The sequence below is a fragment of the Ursus arctos genome, unplaced genomic scaffold, assembly GCF_023065955.2.
Source record: "Ursus arctos isolate Adak ecotype North America unplaced genomic scaffold, UrsArc2.0 scaffold_19, whole genome shotgun sequence".
In the NCBI taxonomy this organism is placed as follows: Eukaryota; Metazoa; Chordata; class Mammalia; order Carnivora; family Ursidae; genus Ursus; species Ursus arctos.
In genome coordinates this window covers 27,492,555-27,515,395 of record NW_026622863.1, presented here as the reverse complement: position 1 = coordinate 27,515,395, position 22,841 = coordinate 27,492,555, and the positions used below count along the sequence as shown (strand labels likewise).

Below are 22,841 nucleotides of genomic sequence, written 5' to 3'. Positions count from 1 at the left end.
GACAGTGAGAGTTTGGAGCCTTAAACTGAAAAGAATCTAAAGAAAGTTCATCGCCACATCAGCTCAGAATTCCAGGTCCTATCTTCCCAGCCAGACACAGGTTTCTTGCACATCCTTCCTGAAAAGGTCTGTGCATAAGCAAACGGGACAGTGCACATGCTGGTCACTCGATATGCTATGTCCCTTACTTTCCTTTGCACCACATCTATTCTATGTTACCTTTATAATCAGTAAAAAACAAAAATTATGTCAAATTGAACAAGGCAAACAAGCATATGACAGAGGCAAGGGTTCATAACTAGTAAGTCCTTTTACATGTCTGAACCACAGTGCTCCTGTGCCCGTGTTCGTGGGAGGACTTGGGCGGAAGGGGAAGGGGGACATCAGGAGTGTGACTGAGGGACCGTCCCCTGCCTTCCCGACCACTGTCAGGGCTGGCCCAACCTCAAGGAGGAAGGCCATGATCCAGGGGCAGAGCCTCTGTCACAGATATTGGGGGGTCCCTGGTCTCCAGGGCCGTACCTCGGAGTTGGCAGGCACCACAAACTGGGAGGGCAGACTGATGTCAGGCACCCTGCATTCCGTGGAGAAGGTCACCAAATAGGGCAGGGGGTTCTCGACCTTGATGGAGGCTGATGTGCTCTGCCGAACGGGGCTCATCATCTCAATGGTTTTGATGACGCCTGAAGGGATGACCCTGAAACTCACCATGTAGTGTAAGAACTCACTGGTCACTTCGTTTCGGAAGATCACCTGGTTCGTGGGGAGAGGGGGATGAAGCAGGGCAGAGGAGAGGGGTTAGCGGAGGGGCTTCTACTGTCTCAAGGAGCTCCTTCTCTCTGCTAGCATTGCCTGCGGATATGAAGCACAGTGCCCACCGGCACTCCCACCCTGTCTGAACCCCCACCAGCCAGCCTTTCTCCTGCGGGGGGTTCTGTGCTGGCTCCTCCCAGGTGAGAGCTGATCGGACAGCCTGGGTTTGCTCAGAAGAGGCCAGAGCAGCACTGTCTAGAGCTGAAGGTGAACATGTCCCTGGGGGACCACTAGCTGGCCCCAGAGAACAAGCAAGACCCCGAGAGGTTCATGCTGTAGTGGGTTTCACTCCTATGCCAGTTGCTGCTGGAATCGACAATAATTCTAATAATAGTAATGACAGTATCTAACATTTAATGAATGATTACTGTGTGCCAGGCACTAGAAATACTTGTTTAATGTATACAACTTGTAGGCAACATTATTCCCATTTCCTTTCTTTCGTTTGTTTTTGTTTTGTTTTGTTTTTTGCTTCGTTGTTTTGTTTTGTTATTGTTGTTGTTTGTTTCCCAAGGAAACAAGTTCAGCAAAGTTAAATACCTTGCCAAGGTCACGTGCAGAGAGAAGTGTCTGAACCAGGATTTGAACAAGGTTGAACTGACTCCAGAGCCCACCCTTGTGATTGCAGTACATTGTCCCCTCAGCCCTGCGACTGACATGATAAACTTCTGCTTCCAGTAGACCCAGATATCTGTCTGGTATCATTTTCCCTCAGACTGAAGAATTAGCATGCTGTCCAGTGATGCAAGTCTGCTGACAAAGAATTCTCTCATGTTCTTTTATCTGAAAATAACTCCATTTTAAAGAATATTTTCAGTGAATGAAGAATTCTCAGTTGATAGAATTCAGCATTTTGCAGATGGCTTCCATTGTATTTGAAGAAGTCAGTGGTCATTTTTATTGTTGTCTCCTGTATGTAACAGATTTTTAAATATCTGCTTGTTTCAAGCTTTTCTCTTTATCTTTGATTCTCAGTTTTACTATGATATGCACAGACATGGTTTTCTTTATATTTTTCCTGCTTGAGGTTTGCCAAGTTTCTTGGATCTGTAAATATATGTATTTTTAAATTCATATCAGGGAAGTTTCATAATTTTTTCAAATAGTTTTCTGCCTGTTCTCCCTTTATTCTCTTCTTGGACTCCTATTACTCATGTGTTAGAAAATTTTACATTTTCTCACAGGTTCTGAGGCTCTGGTTCATTTCAGTCAATCTTTTTTCTTTTTGTTCAATCTGCTATTAAGCACATCCAGTGAAACCTTCATTTCAGTTTATTTTAGTTTTCAATTCTAGACTATCCATTTGGTTCTTTTTTTATAGTTTCCATTTCTCTGCTGAGATTCCTTATCTGTCCATATTTAATTATTTGAAATATTTTCTTTTAGTTTTAAACATGTTTATAATAGCTGTTTTCAGGTCTTTGTCTGCTTAATCCAATATCTGGCCCATCTTGGAGTCCATTTTTATTGACTGCCTTTTTTGTGACTATGGGTCACATTTCCCTGCTTTGTCACAAGTCTAGTAATTTCTGCTGGTACACTGGACATTGCTGATGATCATTGTAGAGATTCTGGATTCTGTTATCTTCCTTGTAAGAGTGTTGATTTCATTCTAGGAAGCAGTTCAATCATTGACTTTTTGACTTATCACCTTAAAGTTGAGTAGGTTTGGTTTCATGCTTTGTTAGAGCAGATCTGTGGAAAGCTCAAGGTGTTTCTCAAGATCTTGCAACTTGGTAGGATTCAATCTTCAAATTTTGTCCTTCCTGAAGATCTTGTAGGTGCTTAGTTTTAGGCTTTTTAAGGGCCTAAAAGGACTTATCCTAAGGGCATGGTCCTTTCTTCTGGCCATTCTGGTATTTCAACTGGATTCTTAGGATGTTGGTGAGATGCTAATGCAGTCTCCACTCTGGCTGAGCCAAACCTCCAATGTCCCCCAGCACTGATTAATGTATCTTTGTTCCTTTATCAACCTCTTTTGGAAGTTGTTCTCTGATAAATCTCAAATAGTCTCATCTTGGGCATGTGCAGAATGACTCTCAACCAAAGACTTTGAGGGGAACTCCCACACAGACTTCTGTCTCCCTTCCCCCCAGCACCCTGCCACGCCATGCATTGCTCCCTCCACTTCTCTACCACCCTGTAGAGACCAGCTATTTCAACTGCACCAAACTCTGCTTTCTGCATTGTCAGTTCACTGGGGCAGCTGTGCTTTGCTTAGACTCTAGCTCACTGCAGTGCAGTCAGGAAACTGTCCCCTGGCAGAGAGCCAGGACAATTATGGAGAATCATCTCATTAGCTTTTCTTCTCTTTAATGGATTGCAGTATTGTGCTGCCTGTTGTCAATGCCTGAGAAGACTTGCCTCAGATATTCTGTCTGGGTTTTATGATCATTTATGGTGGGAAGAGTCATTACTCCATCATAATCAGAAGAAGTGCTTTCGGATTTTTAAAGAACTTTTGTGTTGTTAATTTTAATACATATTATTGTAAAGAGACTCTGTGATCTACGTTCACCATCATTTTTACTTAACACTTTAAAACATATATTTACTTATATTTTTTTGTTCACGTCTATAGTTTATGACCATCTTTATTCTTTCCCTACCCTTCTGATGAATGAAAGAACATCTTTCATTTCCCCATTTGCTTCCCACTGAATGAGACAAAATTTTTCATTGCCTTATTTTATTCCTCCCCTTGCTATTTCCTATATTGAGGTCATATGAAATACTCATTTCAGATTGCTTTTCAACAATTATTTTAAATTACCTATCAATTGAATTTTGATTCTTTGTTCTTTGTATCCTTATGTTTTCCTCTTGATTTCACTTACTTGTTTTTAAAATTTTCCTAATTCAAAAACTTTTAATTTAATAGTACTTCTTTCAAACAGGGATTTTATATATGGGTAGGTTACTTTGAGTCCTTGCATGTTTAAAAATATCTTTATTTTGGCACGTATTGCATGGTGCACTGGGTGTCACATGCAACCAATGAATCATCGAACTTTACATCAAAAACCAGGGATGTACTGTATGGTGACTAACATAATATAATAAAAAATATTATTAAAAAAATAAAACAAATATTGTTAATTCAAAAAAAAATCTTTATTTGCCCTCATAATAGTTTTGTTTGGAAAAAGTTCTAGATTGAACATTGCTCTAAGTTATATGAATAGCTTATTCCACTGCACCCCCCACCTTTTCCTGAGAGAAAGAGAGTAAGCATGCACGTATGCATTTGTGATGGGGGTGGGCTGGGGCAGAGGGAGAGGAAGAGGGAAAATCTTAAGCAGGCTCACAGGCTCCATGCCCAGTGTGGAGATCAACACGGGGGCTCAAGCCCATGACCCTGAGATCATGACTTGAGCCAAAATCAAGAGTCAAACACTTAACCTACTGAGCCAACCAGGTGCCCCTCCACTGTTTCTTGTATTCAGTGTTACCATGAAAAATCCGATGTTATTGTGATTATTTCCTTTGACTTTATCTAGAATAATTTAGGAATTTCTTTTTTATCCCAGTTTTCTACAATTTTGTTCTCATGTATTTAGATGTGAGGTTTTTTTTTCCATTCACCCTATTTGGCAAGTTGTTGGGTCCCTTTAGTTACAAGACTCAGCCTTTTTCAAATAGTCCTGGAAATTTTTCTTCAATTATTTTGAAGATAATTTTTTTCCTTTTATTATCTAGTTTTTCTGTTTCAGGAGCTCTTTTTTTTAATTTAAATTTTAGTTAACATACGGTGCAATATCAGTTTCTGGAGTAGAATTCAGTGATTCATCATTTACATATAACACCCAGGGCTCATCACAACAACTGCCCTCTTTAATACCTATCACCCTTCTAGCGCATTCCCTACCCACCTCCTTCCATCAATCCTTAGTTTTTTCTCTATCATTAAGAATCTCTTATGGCTTATTTCCCTCTATCCTTTTTTTCTTTTCCCTCTTCCCATATGTTCATCTGTTTTCTTTCTTAAATTCCACATATGAGTGAAACCATATGGTATTTATATTTCTCTGACTTATTTCACTTAGTGTAATACTCTCTAACTTCATCCATGTCATTGCAAATGACAAGATTTCATTCTTTTTGATGGCTGAGTAATATTCCATTGTATTTATATACCCCATCTTCTTTATCCATTCATTAGTCAATGGACATTTGCGCTCTCTCCGTAGTTTGGATACTGTTGATGCTGCTGCTATAAACATTGGGGTGGATGTACCCTTTTGGATCTGTATTTTTGTATCCTTTGGGTAAATACCTAGTAGTGCAATTGCTGGGTCATAGGCTAGTTCTTTTGTTAACCTTTTTTTTTTTTGAAGATTTTATTTATTTATTTATTTGACAGAGAGAGGGAACACAAGCAGGGGGAGCGGGAGAGGGAGAAGCAGGCTTCCCGCTGAGCAGGGAGCCTGATGCGGGGCTTGATCCCAGAACACTGGGATCATGACCTGAGCCGAAGGCAGACACTTAACGACTGAGCCACCCAGGTGCCCCGTTCTTTTGTTAACTTTTTGAGGAGCCACTGTTCTCCTGAGTGGCTGCACCAGTTTGCATTCCCACCAACAGTGCAAGAGGGTGCCCCTTTCTCAGCATCCTGTTGTTTCTTGTGTTGTTAATTTTAGCCATTCTAACGAGGTGTGAGGTGTTAGCTCTTCATAGTTTTGCTTTGTATTTCCCTGATGATAAGTGATGTTGAGTACCTTTTCATGTGTCTGTAAGCCATTTGGATGTCTTCTTTGGAAAATAAGTCTTTTCTTCTTGTCTTCTGCCTATTTCTTAACTGGATTATTTATTTTTTGGGTGTTGAATTTCTTATTAGGTGACATTAGAACTCTTTGATTTATAATTTATGTCTCATATTTCCTTTCATTTTTTTTTGAAACAGCTTTATTGAGATGCGATTCACATACCATATAATTCACCCATTTAAAGTGTACAATGCTAAATGAAATAAGTCAAGCAGAGAAAGACAAATATCATATGGTTTCACTCATTTATGGAACATAAGAAGTAGGAAGATCGGTAGGAGAAGAAAGGGAAGAAGGAAGGGGGGTAAACAGAAGGGGGAATGAACCATGAGAGACTATGGACTCTGGGAAACAAATTGAGGGCTTTAGGGGGGAGGGGGTGGGGGACTGGGATAGGCCAGTGATGGGTATTAAGGAGGGCATGTATTGCATGGTGCACTGGGTGTTATACGCAAGTAATGAATCATGGAACTTTACATCAAAAACTTGGGATGTACTGTATGGTGACTAACATAACATAATAAAAATTACTATTAAAAAAAGTACTATAGTAATTAAGACAATGTGATACTGATGTAGGAATAGACAAAGTACCAGAATGGAATAAAGAGCCCTGAAACTGAAAAAAAAAAAAAAAGTGTACAATTTAGTGGTTTTTAGTATACTCACAAAGTGATGCAAGTATCACCACAATCAATTTTAGGTCATTTTCATCAACCTGAAAAGAAACTCTATGTCCATTACCAATCACTCCCCGTTTCCTCAACCCATCCACTCTAGCCCTAGGCACCGCTAATTTACTTTCTCTTTCTATGGATCTGCCTATTCTGGACATTTCGTATAAATTAAATCATACACTATGTGGCCATTTGTGACTGGCTCTGCTCAGCTAGCATAATGTTTTCAAGGCTCACCCTTGTATTGCACGTATTTGCACTTCATTTCCATTTCTTTCTATTGCCAAATAATATTGCACTGTATTTATTCATTTGGGTTGATGGACATTTGGTTTGTTTCCATTTTGTGGTTCTTATGAATAATGCTGCTATGAACATTTATGTACAGGTTCTCGTGCGGACATAGGTTTTCATTTATCCTGGGTATACATCTAGCAGTGAAATTGCTGAGTCACATGGTAACTCTACATCTAATCATTTAACCAGACGGTTTTCCGCAGCAGCTGCACCATTTTACACTGCTGCCAACAATGCATGAGGGATCCGACCTCTCCACACCCTCTCCAGCACTTATTACTTCCTTCCATTCTTGCTATTTCTTTCTGCGCATGTGCTAAAGTCTGTGCTATTACTCAGCTCTATCTAACTTATTAGTAATCTCTTCGCTAGAGTTCATTACACTATTCAGCCTTCCTGTATGGTTTTCTATGACAAACATTCAGTTTCTTTATTTTCCAGGTCTCTGATTGTTTTCCACAATAGTCTGTTCTTCTATTATGGGTAAGATTATCTTCTTTCATTCCTTTGAGGATATTAATAATATTCCCTAAAAATCTTCTGTTTGCTTTAATACATCTTTTATCTTAGGGGTTTCTCTTTGTTGAGCTGGTATTTCTATTTAGAGTGGCTTTTTATTTTCTTCAGATGTTTCATGAGACCATGATTTCAAGGTTCTCTGTTAGCCTGTGAATGTGACCTGAGTAGAGCAGTCTACCTCAGTGATTGCAGGCGAGGATGACATCCGACTGCGTGGGTTTTGCCAGTATCTCTTCTGGAAGAAGGAGGTTTTTTCTTTTTTCAAAACTTTAAAATCTTTCCCTAGCTTATTCCATCTTTCATCACAGCTTTTAATACTATCTATAAATGAGTAATTTCTACATATTATCTATAAATGAGTAATTCCATATAGATTATCTTCAGCCCTAACCTCTCCGGCGAGCTACTGATCCATAAGCGCTCCTCTTCTTCAAAGCACATATCTCATTTTGTAATTATACGCTCATAGTACCATTATTTGGTTAAGGCCCTTCTCCTTTCACTGGACTGTGCATTCCATGAAAACAGAGACTGTGCCTATTTTTGATCGTTGCTGTGTTGCCAGCACTTAGTATAGTATGTGGCAGATATAGTCACAGGTACTTGTTGAACTAATGATGAATTAGGAGGAACAGTTCATGCATGAAAGACCCTGTGGTATCTTGGAGCAGGTGGCTCTGAGTTGAATCCTGGCTCTGACCTTACTAGCTGTATGTACTGAGTGTTAGTACGGTGCTAGCCACTGTAAGTGCTCAGAAAAAGGGCTCTTTTCTTATTATTGTGGTCTGGTGTTTGCTGGCCCAGTGTTATTTACTGCTTAAGGATTTTCATGATTCTCCTGCCTTGAATGTTTGGCGTGGGTCTACACGATAGATGGATGGCCCTGCAGTCTAGCTGCATCTAAAAGAGGCTGGGAATCCTGAAAGCCTTTGCCAGGTCACTAAATGGTTAGCCCAACAGGATAAGGATAGGCTGGCAGTGGGAGGACATCTTCACTCCCTAACACCAGGCTCATCAGCCTCAGGGGCGAAACTCCAGAGTTCCAGGGAAATGCTTTTAACATGTAGATACCTTTGCACTGTATAGTCCCTCCTTGTGGGAAAAGAAGTTCAGCTTGTAGTCTTTCTTGGAGCCAGACAGTACATCAATGTAATCAAGGCCTTTTAAGGTAACACTTAGGTCTGGCCTCTCTGGTTTTATCATTTCCACAATGACCCGGAATCTGGGGGGACACAGCAGCACATGAAGAGAGGACAGAGAAAATGAGAACATCTGCCCAAAGGAAAGAAGGAAAGGTGCTATTGCTACTCTTGACTTTATGAAAAGCATGTGGGTCCAGGATTCTGGTCTTTACTTTGTCTCTAACAATACCAATAACTACCATTTATTGCCACCTGTTATGTGCCAGGTGCTGAGTCTGAGCTCCACATGTGTTACTAGTAACACATGGAGGTACATATGACTATCACCTCATCTTACTAATGAGGAAACAGAGGCCAAGAGGAAACATGCTCAGATAACACAATTAGTTATTGGTAGAACCAGGATTCAAAGTTAGGTCTGGGCCTTCATCCACTATGCTACCTGGCAGCCTTCAGTAAGTAAGCCTCTTCTCCCAGACTTTGGCTCCTTCTCTATAAAAGAAGGGGACCAGGCTGCTGGTCCTCAATCTTCCCTAGCCCTCGTATTCTACTCTACTCCCCCTGCAACTAAAGAGCCAAGGTGCGTCCTTCTCTGGCCGGTGGCTGAGGTGATAAGGTAGAGCATTTGATAACCACCATAATTCCCATTTTGATAATAATAATAACAGCTAACATTTACCGAGCACTTATTTTGTGCCAGGCCCTGGTCTAGCAGACTTAGATAATCAGCTATTCACAGACAGCAGTGGGTGTCTGGGAGCTTAGAGGTCAGGAAGTGCCTGGCCACATCAGGGAACTTTGTCTCTGATTCTTTCAGCCCCTCAATGTCCCCTAGAGGCCCTGACCAGGGGAAGGGCCAGGCTAGACAGGATGTTCTCCCTCCATCACCTCCACCCTGACCCCTTGCCCCACTCTCTCACCTCTGGGGCTTGTTAAGCCAGTTGCTGACTGGCAGGAGTTCAACGTAGGGCGTCTTACATGGTACTTCACGGAAGATATTGGCCACAGGTTTGGGGAGCTCAGAGACCCCATGCAGCGTATACAGCCAGCCAGTCCCATCGGGGAGGGGGAAGAAGAGGGTGCCCTAAGGAGAAGGAGTGTGGTCAGAATGGCACAGAAGGCCCCTTATTAGCTATGATAATGTCCCAGGGTTAACAGAAGCCCTCACGTAAGTGTTACTCTTAGAAAGTAGCTTGGTAGTATGTTTTAAGGGTCATAAAAATGTTCATATGCATTTGAACCAGGAACCTCACCCCAAGGAACTTAAGAGTCCCATGCTCTACCAATTGAGCTAGCCGGTGGCCTCATCCCAGGGAACTTAAAAATCCCTTCAGAGGAAAAAGCTGTGTGTATGCGCGCGCGCACACACACACACACACACACTGAAACCATTTATAGTATTGATGGAAATTTGGTAACAACTTTCATATTCAACAACTGGGGAATGTTAAATAAATTATGGAACTCTCATTCAAGAAATATTAGACAATCATTAAACATTATGATTACAAACACTATCCAGTTAAACAGGAAAATGCTCATGATATAATGTAAAGTGAAAATGAACAGAAGGCAACATCTGGTATGCTATGATGGCAGCTATGGCTGTATCTGAATGAGGGTTGGGAGTGAAGACAGAAGAAAACTGTTCTCCTTTTTTAGGGTGGAAGAATGCGTGGCCTCTTTCCTTTCTTATTTTTATTACAGCCACAATGATGTTATTTGTGCAATTAAGCTAAATATTAATTGCTTGATGCTTAGTCCAGGACTCTGTTCAGAACTGCGCCCCTTGTTCCAAGAGAATCCCTTATACAGGAAAACATGTGGGCACCGAGGGAGGCTTTGGACTCGATGATCTGCAGGATTCCCTATTGTTCCAACATGGTTGGTGGGGTCCCCTCTTGTTAGAACATTCTCTGAGCTCCCAAATTCTATCTCCCCACCTCTTTTGCACCACTCTTCCCCGCCAACCATACTGGGAAACTGACGTGGGTGGGGGGAGCCTCAGTCTACCTGATGTTTTCGGTTCTCCAAGTTCATGGTGCGGGGTCTGTAGGTGATCTCATAGGGCTTGTTTTGCTGATGGGGCTCCAGGGTGATGAACTCAGGACCCTCCCAGTGCTCGCCCTCAAAGATGGGGTGCAGGTTCCAGGTCTGGTTGGTGCGGTTTGAAAGCATGATGGTCTGCGTGTGCTTGGAGCGCACCTGGCAGGTGAAGTTCACCACCTGGAAGAAAGCATGCACCTCAGGCAGGTGGTGGAATTTACACACGAGTAGTTCGAGGACAGGTTCAGGCTGGAGATACATATTTGGGAGTTGAGGGTATGGCAATTATTTTTTAAGGCCAAGAAATTGGATGAGATCGTCAAGAAGTTAATTGTTTTTAGAAAAAAAGAAGAAATTTAAGAAATTTAATACCTGACTGGCACACTCCAATGTTAAGAAAAATCAGAAGAGGAGATGAGAGGTAGCATCTAATAAGGTAGGAGGAAACCCAGCGAAGGGTGGTATCGTAGGAGCTCTGTGAAAGTGTTGGAAAGATGCTTCCTTCAAGGGACTTGTTCAAGGTATCAAATGCTATCAACAGGTCAACAGTTGAGAACTGACCACCGAATGTAGCAATGGGGACAGTGTGGCAGTGGCGGTAAGGAGAGTCAAATAGATTAGTAGACAAGAACAGAATTCAGCAATGGACCCACACCTACATGGTCAAATGGTTTCTGACCCAGGTGCAGAAGTATTTCAGTGGAGAAAGGATAATCTTTTCAACAAATGGTGCTGAAATAATTGGATATTGGTATACAAAAAAAAAACCCACAATGAAATAAATTTTAATCCATATCTTGCACTATATGCAAAAATTAACTCTAAACAGATTGATGACCTAAATATAAAATTTGTGTCCTGAATATATGAAGAATTCTCAAAACTCAATAATAAGAAAATAAACAACCCAGTTAAAGATAGAAAGTTTGAACAGATACTTCAACAAAGATGATATATGGGCGGCAAATATATACCAGAAAAGATGCTCAACATCGTAAGTCATTAGGGAACTACAAATTAAAAAACACAAGGTGACACCACTACATATCTATTAGAATGACTAAAATGAAAACAACCAACCATATCAAGTGCTGGCAAGATGTGACATAGTGGAAATGTCAGACAATGCTGGTAGAAATGTAAAATGACACAGCCACGTTGGAAGACGGTTTAGTAGGTTCTTAAAAAAGTAAATATATGCCTGCTTATGACCCAGCCATTCCACTCCTAGATATTTACCCAAGAAAATGAAAGCAGATGTTCTCTCTAAGACTCGTACAGACATGTTCATGATTCCATTTATATAACACTCTGGAAATAATAGGATTACAGAGATGAAGACTGGGTGTCATTTTTACCATAAGTGGTTTTTACCATAAGTGGAACAGAGTTTCCAGGTTTCTATGGACATGGCTAGCAGAAGGTTAACCCAAGGCCCCCTCCCCCCCTTTTTTTAAGGAGAGAGAAGGAGAGAAAGGTGTTTGCCCTTTACTTACAGAGCTTGTAACAGAATTTGATCTAGCCAGAGATACCAGTGCAAGCTTCTTTGAGAATGTGATGCTTGAGTTGAGAGCTGAAGAATGAATAGGAATTAACTAAATGAAGAGGGGAAAATGAATATTGCAGCAGTGGGAATAGAATATGCAAAAGCCCTGTGGCAGGGGTTGGGGAGCAGGTCTGAATGTTTGATGTTGGCACCGAGGACTGTTTGAACAGAGTCACTTGTTTCTAGAAGGCCTAGCTGAATTCACTCGTGGAGCTTGCTGGGCCCACTCTGGCTGCTGGCCCATCTGTGGGCAGCATCTACTAACCTCTTTTACTGCAGGTGGTCCCACGCAGACTCCAGATAGGGTCAGGCTCAGGGGATTGCCTCCCTGGATGAAGCAGAGCAAGTTTTTATAGAGACTCTCCTTGCCCACTTCAGTGGGATGGTATGTCACTTCGAAAGAAACCTCCATGCCCGCCGTGATATAGCCTTCTTCTGGGCTGATGGAGAAATGAGGCGCAAACTTTTTGACATCCCATTTAAACCTTTTCCAAGACAAAAGGAGACAAGAAAGTTTACTGGTATCCTTAGGGTGTCCTCCATGCTGCAGAGATCAAGAGAATTTGCCTGGGCTTTTAGCTGGGAGGTTCACCCCCCCCCCCACAAATACTCCCTGGGACTTGGGAGGAAGATCATCACTGGGTGCAGCAAAGGCAGGTGGGGACAAGAGCCAGGTCACTCCTGGGTAAGACAGCTCAGCTGCCTTATCCAAATCGGCAAATAAGAAGTCAAAATGTCTCTCTTCGCAGATGACATGATACTCTATATGGAAAACCCAAAAGAATCCACTCCCAAACTATTAGAAGTTATAGAGCAATTCAGTAATGTGGTGGGATACAAAATCAATGCTCAGAAATCAGTTGCATTTCTATACACGAATAATGAGACTGAAGAAAGAGAAATTAGGGAATCCATCCCATTTACAATAGCACCAAAAACCATACGTTACCTTGGAATTAACTTAACCAGAGACGTAAAGGACCTATATTCTAGAAACTATAAATCACTCTTGAAAGACATTGAGGAAGACACAAAAAGATGGAAAAATATTCCATGCTCATGGATCGGAAGAATTAACATAGTTAAAATGTCCATGCTACCCAGAGCAATCTACACTTTCAATGCTATCCCGATCAAAATACTGAGGACATTTTTCAAAGAACTGGAACAAATAGTCCTTAAATTTGTATGGAACCAGAAAAGGCCCCAAATCTCCAAGGATCTGTTGAAAAGGAAAAACAAAGCTGGGGACATCACAATGCCGGATTTCGAGCTGTACTACAAAGCTGTGATCACAAAGACAGCATGGTACTGGCACAAAAACAGACACATAGACCAATGGAACAGAATAGAGAACCCAGAAATGGACCCTCGGCTCTTTGGGCAACTAATCTTTGATAAAGCAGGAAAAAACATCCGGTGGAAAAAAGACAGTCTCTTCAATAAATGGTGCTGGGAAAATTGGACAGCTACATGCAAAAGAATGAAACTTGACCAATCTCTCACACCATACACAAATATAAACTCCAAATGGATGAAAGACCTTGATGTGAGACAGGAATCCATCAAAATCCTAAAGGAGAACATAGGCAGCAACCTCTACGACATCGGCCAAAGCAACCTTTTTCATGACACATCTCCAAAGGCAAGAGAAACAAAAGATAAAATGAACTTATGGGACTTCATCAAGATAAAAAGCTTCTGCACAGCCAAGGAAACAGTCAAAAAAACTAAGAGGCAGCCCACGGAATGGGAGAAGATATTTGCAAATGACACTACAGATAAAAGACTAGTATCCAAGATCTACAAAGAACTTCTCAAACTCAATACACGAGAAACAAATAAACAAATCAAAAAATGGGCAGAAGATATGAACAGACACTTTTCCAATGAAGACATACAAATGGCTAACAGACACATGAAAAAATGTTCAAAATCATTAGCCATCAGGGAAATTCAAATCAAAACCACACTGAGATACCACCTTACGCCAGTTAGAATGGCAAAAATAGACAAGGCAAGTAACAACAATTGTTGGAAAGGATGTGGAGAAAGGGGATCCCTCCTACATTGTTGGTGGGAATGCAAGTTGGTACAGCCACTCTGGAAAACAGTGTGGAGGTCCCTTAAAAAGTTAAAAATTGAGCTACCCTATGACCCAGCCATTGCACTACTGGGTGCTTACCCCAAAGATACAGACGTAGTGAAGAGAAGGGCCATATGCACCCCAATGTTCATAGCAGTAATGTCCACAATAGCTAAATCGTGGAAGGAGCCAAGATGCCCTTCAACAGATGACTGGATTAAGAAGTTGTGGTCCATATATACAATGGAATATTACTCAGCTATCAGAAAGAACGAATTCTCAACATTTGCTGCAACATGGACAGCACTGGAGGAGATAATGCTAAGTGAAATAAGTCAAGCAGAGAAAGACAATTATCATATGATTTCTCTCATCTATGGAACGTAAGAACTAGGATGATCGGTAGGGGAAGAAAGGGATAAAGAAAGGGGGAGTAATCAGAAGGGGGAATGAAACATGAGAGACTATGGACTATGAGAAACAAACTGAGGGCCTCAGAGGGGAGGGGGGTGGGGGAATGGGATAGACCAGTGATGGGTAGTAAGGAGGGCATGTATTGCATGGTGCACTGGGTGTTATACACAACTAATGAATCATCGAACTTTACATCGGAAACCGGGGATGTACTATATGGTGACTAACATAATATAATAAAAAATCATTAAAAAAAAAAAAGACAGCTCAGCTGCCTCTCAGAGCGGAGCAGGGTGGGAAGGGGCTGTATCTTATCCTACTGTCCACAAGTGACTCGTGGGAAACATGTTCATGAACACACTAACACATGTATACCCAAGATCACACGGCTAGGAAGTGATCGGGCCAGGCCTGGAACCCTCCCGAGACCGTGGCTCTCAGCACTCCCTGCGCTGCCTCTCAGGTCCAATCCAGGAGGGCAGAGGTGACGCCTTCCTGGGAGAGTTGCACCTGCTCCTCGCGGCACTGGGACCTGAGGGCCCTGTGTAGTCATCCCTCTGTGGGCCGACAGGAGACAGAGGGTGGGCGGTGCAGACCTGTGCTTCCAGCACCTGGGGCCACTACACTGCACCTTCAGGGCACTGTTCTCACTGAGGTCTGGGCGAGGGTGCCCCCTGCAGGTATGCGGTGCCCGCCTGCACGGCTATGGCGGCATGGCTGAGTAGGGACTGGGGTGGGCACCTGCTAGCTAGAGGGAAGAACCTGGAGAGGAGAATGGTCATAGATATACTTGGGCTCCAATCCTGTCTTTTTCACTTCTTGCCTATGTGACCTCAGGTCAATCACCTGACCTCTGTAAGCCTCACCTTCATCTGTGAAAGGGGGACAAGAAAGGAGCTTACAGGCGCCAGGGATAATTAAATGGGAGCTTATATGCAAGAATGCTCAGCATTGCACCTGCACAGTGTAAGTTCTTGCTAAATGCATGATTTTGGTAAAGTAATCTCAGTTGTCTCATCTGTAAAATGCATCAGCCATAGAACCACTTGGGATTAGCAGAGAGGAGCCATGTAAAGGGCATATAACAGGCAACAAGCAAATGTTCTTGATGATATTAATTTTACTCATCCTGGCAGCAGCAGTCACCCTAGCGGGACCACCGCTGTCACATCTTGAGAGAAGGGAGGGGATGTGAAAGGGAGGGGAAAGAAATAACGAGTGGCCAGACTTGTAAAATAGATGTCCTGTCCAGATTCAGGGCAAAGCCAGTGCAGGCTGTGCTCAGCCTCAGGGTGGGCACGCCGCTCTCCTACCTGGCACCCACATCGCCCGTGTTCAACATAAGGATGCGACGCGTGGCTTGTGTCTGGTGCACGACTGGCCCAAATGGGAGATGCTCCTGGTCCAGGGAGACCTCCAGGGCCTGGCAGCAGCCGCTGAGGAGGAAGAGGGGACGCAGGAGCCCCATACATTCCATGAACACTTCCTCGGAGAAGGGAGGGATGCGCTTCTTCGGGGAAAAGATGACTTCCAGCTTACAGACCTCTTTGGGCTTCAGAGTGATGTTGTGGAACGGTATCAGGGCAATGACCTGGACAAAACCACAAGGAGACTCAGTCGCTGAGGACACGGGGCGTCGGAGGCATCCATTTCTGGGTCTTGCTGTTAGGGCTGCAACAGCTCAGGGGTCAGATCCCATTCTGCTCCCTCCTACTGGTGGGTCATCTTTGGCAAGTTACTTAAACTTTCTGTGACTTACTCTATGGTGAAGATTCAGATCATTTGTATAAACGCATGGCACATAATAGGCATTCCATGAATGTTCATTCTCTCTCCAACCCCTTGCAGCAAATGACCCCTACTCTCTGGTGGAGGAAATAGTACGATAAGAGGAAACAGAAAACACTCAGTGCTCTGGGATCTTTCCAAGGAGGGCTCCCTGAGCTCCCTGCACCACGCTGTTTCAAATGCAGATTCCCAAGTCCCTCCCCAGGCCATCTGAATTTTGGGAGAGCTTAGAGCTCGCATCTTCAAAAGTGCCCTGACCCACATGTCCTAGAGTCTGAGAACTGCTGGTTAAATTTGTATGTTCTCCCCTTCCCCTTTTGTCCTGGCAGAAATAATCAAAATCTGCTCTAAGGAAGCCGAGGCTCCTTCCTTGCTTGTGCTCCCTGGGGTGCAGAGCAGTGGACTGTGGTGGCAGGGGTGAGATGGGCCAAAAACTGCACTGGGACCGTGATCTTAGGGATTTCTCCAAACACCATGATGTTGGAGGCCAAGCCTGGGGCCACTGTGCCAGTACAGGTCACTCATTGCCGAAAGAGGCAAAAGTAGCTTGGCCCAACAGTCGGGGGTCCCCAGTGGCACTGAGGATGTCGCCTTGGATGAATGAGGAAATGAAACCAACAAGTCTGCCCTGTCTCTGGATGGCAGCATGGGCCCTGGGATGAGCTGCCCCCGCTCTCTGGCTCTGGCTAGCTCTCTCGGCCCATTTCCCTGTATCCGGCGATCCCCAGATGGTTCGCAGCGCTCCTGCTGCACCACCTCACACCTGGATGTCCACGAGCACAGGCCCTCTGGGACACAGGTTCCTGCGCCTGCAAGCACACCTCTCCCCAGCCTGTCTGCCTGCAAGACACCTCTTCACCCTAAACTCGGTACAGGCCTCCCTCCACTGCGGGGCCTCCCAACAGCCCCCAGCTGTCCTCTGAGCTGCCCCTTCCCAAGTCACACCCTGCCTCTGCAGCTTCTAGGCTGTTCGGGTGTTATTTCTGGGTCAGTGACCCTTGAAGACTGGAAACTCCACCAGATCCGTCTATATCACATCCACCTTGCTGTGGCCTGAATTGTGTCCCCAAATTCATATGTGAGTGGCGTTCAGCCTTTAGGGGGTAATTAAGTTTAGATGAGGTCATGAGAGTGGGTTCCTCATGACAAGACTAGAGCCCTTGTAAGAAGAGACGCTAGGCAGCTTGATCTCACTGTCTCTCTGCCGGGTGGGCAGACGGCAAGAAGGTGGTTGTTTGTAAGTGATTCTTTCTGGGTGTGAGATTATGGGGAAAATGGTTTTCTTTATGACTTTCTGTATTTTTCAAACTTTCTACAGGATATATATTCATGAGAATCCAGATCTACTGAATCCCACCCCTTCCTCTTTCACTCTGCTGCCCTTTCAAAGTACACAGTGTCTCTAAGCACTGGTGTCCTTCCATGTAAAATGAGAATAATGAAAGCACTAGCCCTATACTGTTTCTGTAAAGACGCTCAGAGGAAGCACATGGGAAGCTCTTAGAATGGTCTGGCACGTTGTAGGTGCACGAGAAGCGTGAGCGGTCAGTGTTGCTAGCAAAGTCACCCGTATCATCAGGAAGTGTGAAGAGCCCACCGGGAGCCCTGAGCACCAACCGTGGGTTCCTGGAGTTCTGGAGTTGAGAACAGGATCGACTGGCTGAATGTGAGCTGGGTGTGGCTGCTGTTCATGATGGAAACCGTTTTTTTCACAACCTGTCCTGGCAGGACAGCTCCTAACTTCACAATCCTGTTGGCTGGATCTAGGACTGAAATCTACAGAACAAGAAAGAGAGCAGGGAGGGAGGGTTTCATCAGTTACCAAGAAAAATAACCATCATGATACATCCACTCTGGTGAGGCCAGGGTGGCTCCTCTCTCTCAGTGTCCCGCCTTCTTCATACGGGAGGGGCGTTCACTCACCCAGTAAACATTCATGGGCATCAACTACCCCCTAGGCAGCTCATTACACAATTACAACAGGGTCAAGGGTCGTGAAGGAAAAGCTCAGGATACCTTGAGAGCGCATTACAGAGGCTGAACTGGCTGGCGGTTCTGGGGAGGCCTGCCTGAGAAGGCATGTCTACACGGCACTGGGAGCTAAAGGAAGGGTAGGATCTAGTCCGTTTGAGTCAGGGTGGGTGTGAGGTTGGAGGGCACCCCGGGGAAAGGGGACACCCTGTGGCGAGGCCCTGACTCGGAGGAGTGGCTCAGTCAAGGCCCGTGTTTAGGAACGAGGGGCACACTGAGAAGACAGGCTTGAAGGTAGTCAGGGCTTGTGCTGAGAGAAGTGGGAAGCCAGGGCTGCATGCAGTGACCCCATCAAGCACGTATTTTGTGAGTGCTCTGGCTTGTGTCTCTGTGGAGACGGGCTAGAAGATGGTGGGACAGAACGCTTGGAGGAGTGATAGGTGCCGACTATTCAGGCTAGAATGGTGGCAGCCAGGGTGGAACAGTGGACATGCTTCCAAGTTCTCATAGGGCACCGATCCCAGTGTTGGCCAGGATGGATCAAGGTCAGGCTGGGCCTGGCCCGCAGGTCTTAGCAGCACCCACAGGTCACTGCCATTCAATCAGTCCCTAAACTGCGCACCCTCTGCCCCTCAGCCTTCTTCATATCCAGCCCACATGTTTCCATTCTGTCTCCAAAGCTGAGAGTCCCTAGCAGCAGCCTGTGCCACTGGAAGTCCCCTCCAGATTTTCCCTGATGTACCTGGCACACAGCGAGTGCAGAGTGACTGAGTGACAGAATGAACAAGTGAGATTGGAAGAGACCCCCTCTCCAGCTTGGGTACAGACACCCCAGGTGGCCATGTCCTCCGGTTACTCTAGCTTGATGGAAAGGCTGCCAGGGATACCTCCCTCCCATCCCTCCCGTATCTTCTCTCTGTGGCTGAAATGTCCCCTGCATTCCTAAGCATCTGGGAAAGCCTTCCATCTTCCAAAACGTCCTATTAAAATGCAAACATGCTCACCAAACAGACGCCTTAAATGTTTACCAGACACTGGGGACAAAGGGATTAGCAGCAGCACTTTCATTAGGGGCACCTACTTAGAAGAGATGCCCTCAATCAAACATAAGCCTGGGATCTGTGCCTGGCAGAGAATATTGATCAATGTGGCGTTAAGGAAAGATGGTCCACAATTGAAACGTGTGTCCGCATACATAGCCAAAACAAACTGCTATCCAAACCAAATCTGGCCCATTAAACCTGAAAACAAAACACACTCTGACCTAAGAGGAGAAGGATGTGCTCGGGATCATGCATCTGATGGTCTCAAACTTCTCCCAGAAAAAGAATGTTTCTCCTTGTAGCCTATGATGCACTAAAGTTTGGTACCGAATAAGAGTCAGATTTGACAGTTCATCCTTCGGTGGGACTGGCTAGCCTCTGACAGAGGAGCTTGGGGGCTGGACAGGTGGAGAGGAAAGGAAGAGTGGGCTCAGGGGGGCACAGGTGGCTGGGAGGGCCAAAAGGAGGGTGCCAAGCCTGAGGATCTCTCCAGTGGCTTTTTTCTTACCTTCATTTCGGTGCCTTTCCCTTTGATTTCAATTACTTGTTGTGAGAGCCCATTGATTTCAAAGGGAATGAGTTCTCTGTATTGGATACTTTCTCGAGGATAAAAGGTGATTGGAATCTCCAGTGTCTTTCCCGGCTTTATCACATCGACACGGAAGTTCACCTCGAGGTACGTGGTATTGGTGTACAGACAGTCTAAGCTATAGGAAATCAGGAGGAAGGTGTGGATGTTAGAGCTCCTGGAGGTCAGTGAACACGTTTAAGTCACCCAGAAAGACCGATTCTGTCCCCTTGTCTCTCTGAGCTGGGTACTGATGGCTTTCCTGCCCTGCTGCCCTGGAGTCACAGGATGGAAGGGACCTCAGCAGTGGTCCAGCCCACACCCCCCCTGAAATAATCAAGGTACTTACCCCAAATCACACCCTGAGATCCTGGCAGAAATGGGCCTCAAACTCAAAAGTGCCATGGCCCTTTGCTCGATGCTCTTTGCATCCTATTTGTCCTCTCTTTCTGGAAAATGCAGCTCATGGCTTTGTACCCTCTCATAAGAAGGAAATACTTCCTGGGGCACCTGGGTGGCTAAGTAGTCAACTATCTGCCTCTTGATTTCAGCTTGGGTCATAATCTCAGGGTTGTGAAATGGAACCCTGCATTGGGCTCTGTGATGGGCATAGGGCCTGCTTAAGATTCTCTCTTCCTGGGGTGCCTGGGTGGCTCAGTCGTTAAGCATCTGCCTTCAGCTCAGATCATGATCCCAAGGCCCTGGGATCGAGTCCTGCATCGGGCTCCCTGCTCACTGGGGAGCCTGCTTCTACCTCTGTGTGTGCTCTCTCATCTCTCTCTCTCTCTCTCAAAAAAAGATTCTCTCTCCCTTTCCCTCTGAGCCTCCCACACCTGCCCTGCAGGCCCTCTCTCTCTCTCTCTCTCTAAGGAGAAGGAGGAGGAGGAGGAAGAGGAGGAAGAAGGGGAAGTGCTTCCTAAGTAACTGGGTGGCAAAGCGCAGAGGAGAGGAGTATGTGCTCTGAGTCAGACAGACAGGAGTTTGGATCTGGGCTCTAATCGCTAATCAGCCAGGAGACCTGAGAAAAGTTACTTGGCCCCTTTGGGCCTCTGTTGCCTTATCTGTAAAGCTGGGATAGTGATAGCTACCTCATAAGGCTGTTGTGAGCATTAAATGGAATAGAGCAACTGAGTTGGTCACTAAGCGGGGCACAGAGGAAACATTCCACAAAGGTGAGCTGTTCTCGTTATCCCTAATCGCCCAACTACACGGCATCTTCGAAGACCACATCTACTCTATTCCACCTGTGGGTAGGAAGGCATGAGACCTCTCTACTACAACACTTCCTTGTCTGTCTTCCAGGTATTTAGAGAAGGAGAACTTAACGCCTTTGCGTAGGACTCCGATTGAATTAAATCATGCAGGTAAGAGCGCAGGTAGGTATGATTTTTAATTAGCATTTCAAGCATCACATGACACTCTGGTAACTTGCCCATCAGGATGATAGCCATCATGATCCCAGCGGCAGCAGCAGATAACCATAACTGAGCATTTCCTACATTCCAGGCACTGTTCTCAGGACTCTCTCTGGGGAACTAATTTAATCCTCCTACTAGCGCTGTAGGGGAGGTGCTATTATTATCCGCCATCTCCAGGCGAGGAGAGTTGAGAACACGTGTCCAAGGTCGCACAGCTAGGGAAGAGCTGGGCTTCGAACTTAGGCCTGTGCTATCCAGTACGGTAGCCACTAGACCCATGTGGCTATCCAAATTCAAATTCAAATGAATTAAAATTTAAAAAATTAAGAGTTCAGTCCCTCAGTTGCACCAGGCACAAGTTATGTGTTCTGCAGCAATAGTAGTTATAGGCTGCCATATTGGACAGCACAGATAGGTAATGGTTCCACCATCCCGGAAAGTTCTATTACATAGTACTAACCTAGAGAGCTTTGAGGAAACACAGGTCTCTGGGCTAGTCTCTGGAAATCCTGTTTCAATAGGTCTGGAATAAGGCCCAGAAACCTGTACTGAAACATTCTACACAGGGATGGTGCAGAGAGGCTGGATTAATCGGAAGACTTAAGCTCGGTATAGATCTGTTATTTACTACAAAGTAATGGCCTGAGAAATACACTCTTTAACTCTTCAGACCTTGGTTTCCACATCTGTTATGTGGAGAAAATAAATGGAAGCCACCGAAGCTCTTATCAGATCATCTGGCACTGCCCTCCTCATTTTAAGATTTTCAGAAGAGTAGCTCACGGCTACCCAAGTATTAGTGGTGGGGAAAGGAGTCTCCGGATTCGTGCCTGGCTGTGTTTGACTCTTTCCCATAATCTTTCTTCTTCTGTTTTGGCAGGACCTCACCTGGAGGACCCACAAGGAGCTAGAGACTCGTCTGGAAGTGGGAAGTCTGCTTACCTCATAGACGTTTCTTCCTTGTTGGTGACAAGCAGGGTTTGCTTGTATGGGGGCATCCCAGCTTGGTAGATGAAGCAGGTCCCAAAGTTGTAGCTGGTGAAGGAGAAATGAACGGCTGGGCTCACAGCAATGCCAGAGATGCTGCACAGAAATGTCGGGCCGTGGCTGATCTGTGGGGAGGGAATGGCAGGCAGAGCCTGATTAGAAGTGTGAGCAAAGGGCTCCTCAAGTCCTCAGGTGAAGGAGGAAAGCAGTTGGCGCTTTTCAAAAAAAAAGACAAAAATACAGGTGCCAGGACTCCATGGGCAGAGGGTCTGATTCACAGGAAGTTCGTTTACTTGAGGAAAGCAAAGTGGGATACTCTGCAATCGGACCTTACATTGGCTCCCACGGTGATGATTTGGGGAGAAGGCAAAGGCATGGCAGACATTGCCCCCCCCCCCCCCCCCCCCGCTGGCTGCTTCCCAGGGGTTCCCTATTAGCAGGACTCTGCTTAGTTGCCAGTGTGCCTGGGTGAAAACGCTTGAGTTCCTATCCTTCCTTGACACTCAGACATAGTTCTGGTCATCAGGATATAAACAGAAGAGGACAAGAGGGTGTCCTGTTTTGAATACAGAGGCAGTCTTGCTGGGAACGTTTGGTTGGTTGGTTGTTGGTTTTTTGTTTGTTTTGCCTTCAGCCTCTTTCCTCTTATTTCCACTTTGAATGCAGACCTAGGGCTGCAGGGCAGATGGTTGCCTTGTGACCAGGAAAGGATAAGAATGAGGTCAAAGGCCTCTATGTCAAGGGTGAAAGAGTGGAAAGA

General features: G+C 44.9%; 1 protein-coding gene across 1 annotated transcript in view; it reads right to left on the bottom strand.

The window, feature by feature from the left end:
* HYDIN (HYDIN axonemal central pair apparatus protein) overlaps nucleotides 1-22,841 on the bottom strand; it is a 375,249-nt gene that overhangs the window by 9,244 nt on the left and 343,164 nt on the right. Inside the window, exons 76-84 of the mRNA XM_057314225.1 lie at nucleotides 22,037-22,206; nucleotides 19,617-19,815; nucleotides 17,712-17,870; nucleotides 15,620-15,897; nucleotides 12,072-12,291; nucleotides 10,228-10,440; nucleotides 9,135-9,298; nucleotides 8,144-8,294; nucleotides 523-753 (exon numbers count right to left, since the gene is read on the bottom strand). Of these exons, the coding sequence (XP_057170208.1) occupies nucleotides 523-753; nucleotides 8,144-8,294; nucleotides 9,135-9,298; nucleotides 10,228-10,440; nucleotides 12,072-12,291; nucleotides 15,620-15,897; nucleotides 17,712-17,870; nucleotides 19,617-19,815; nucleotides 22,037-22,206 (1,785 nt within the window). The remainder of the gene's footprint in view (nucleotides 1-522; nucleotides 754-8,143; nucleotides 8,295-9,134; nucleotides 9,299-10,227; nucleotides 10,441-12,071; nucleotides 12,292-15,619; nucleotides 15,898-17,711; nucleotides 17,871-19,616; nucleotides 19,816-22,036; nucleotides 22,207-22,841) is intronic.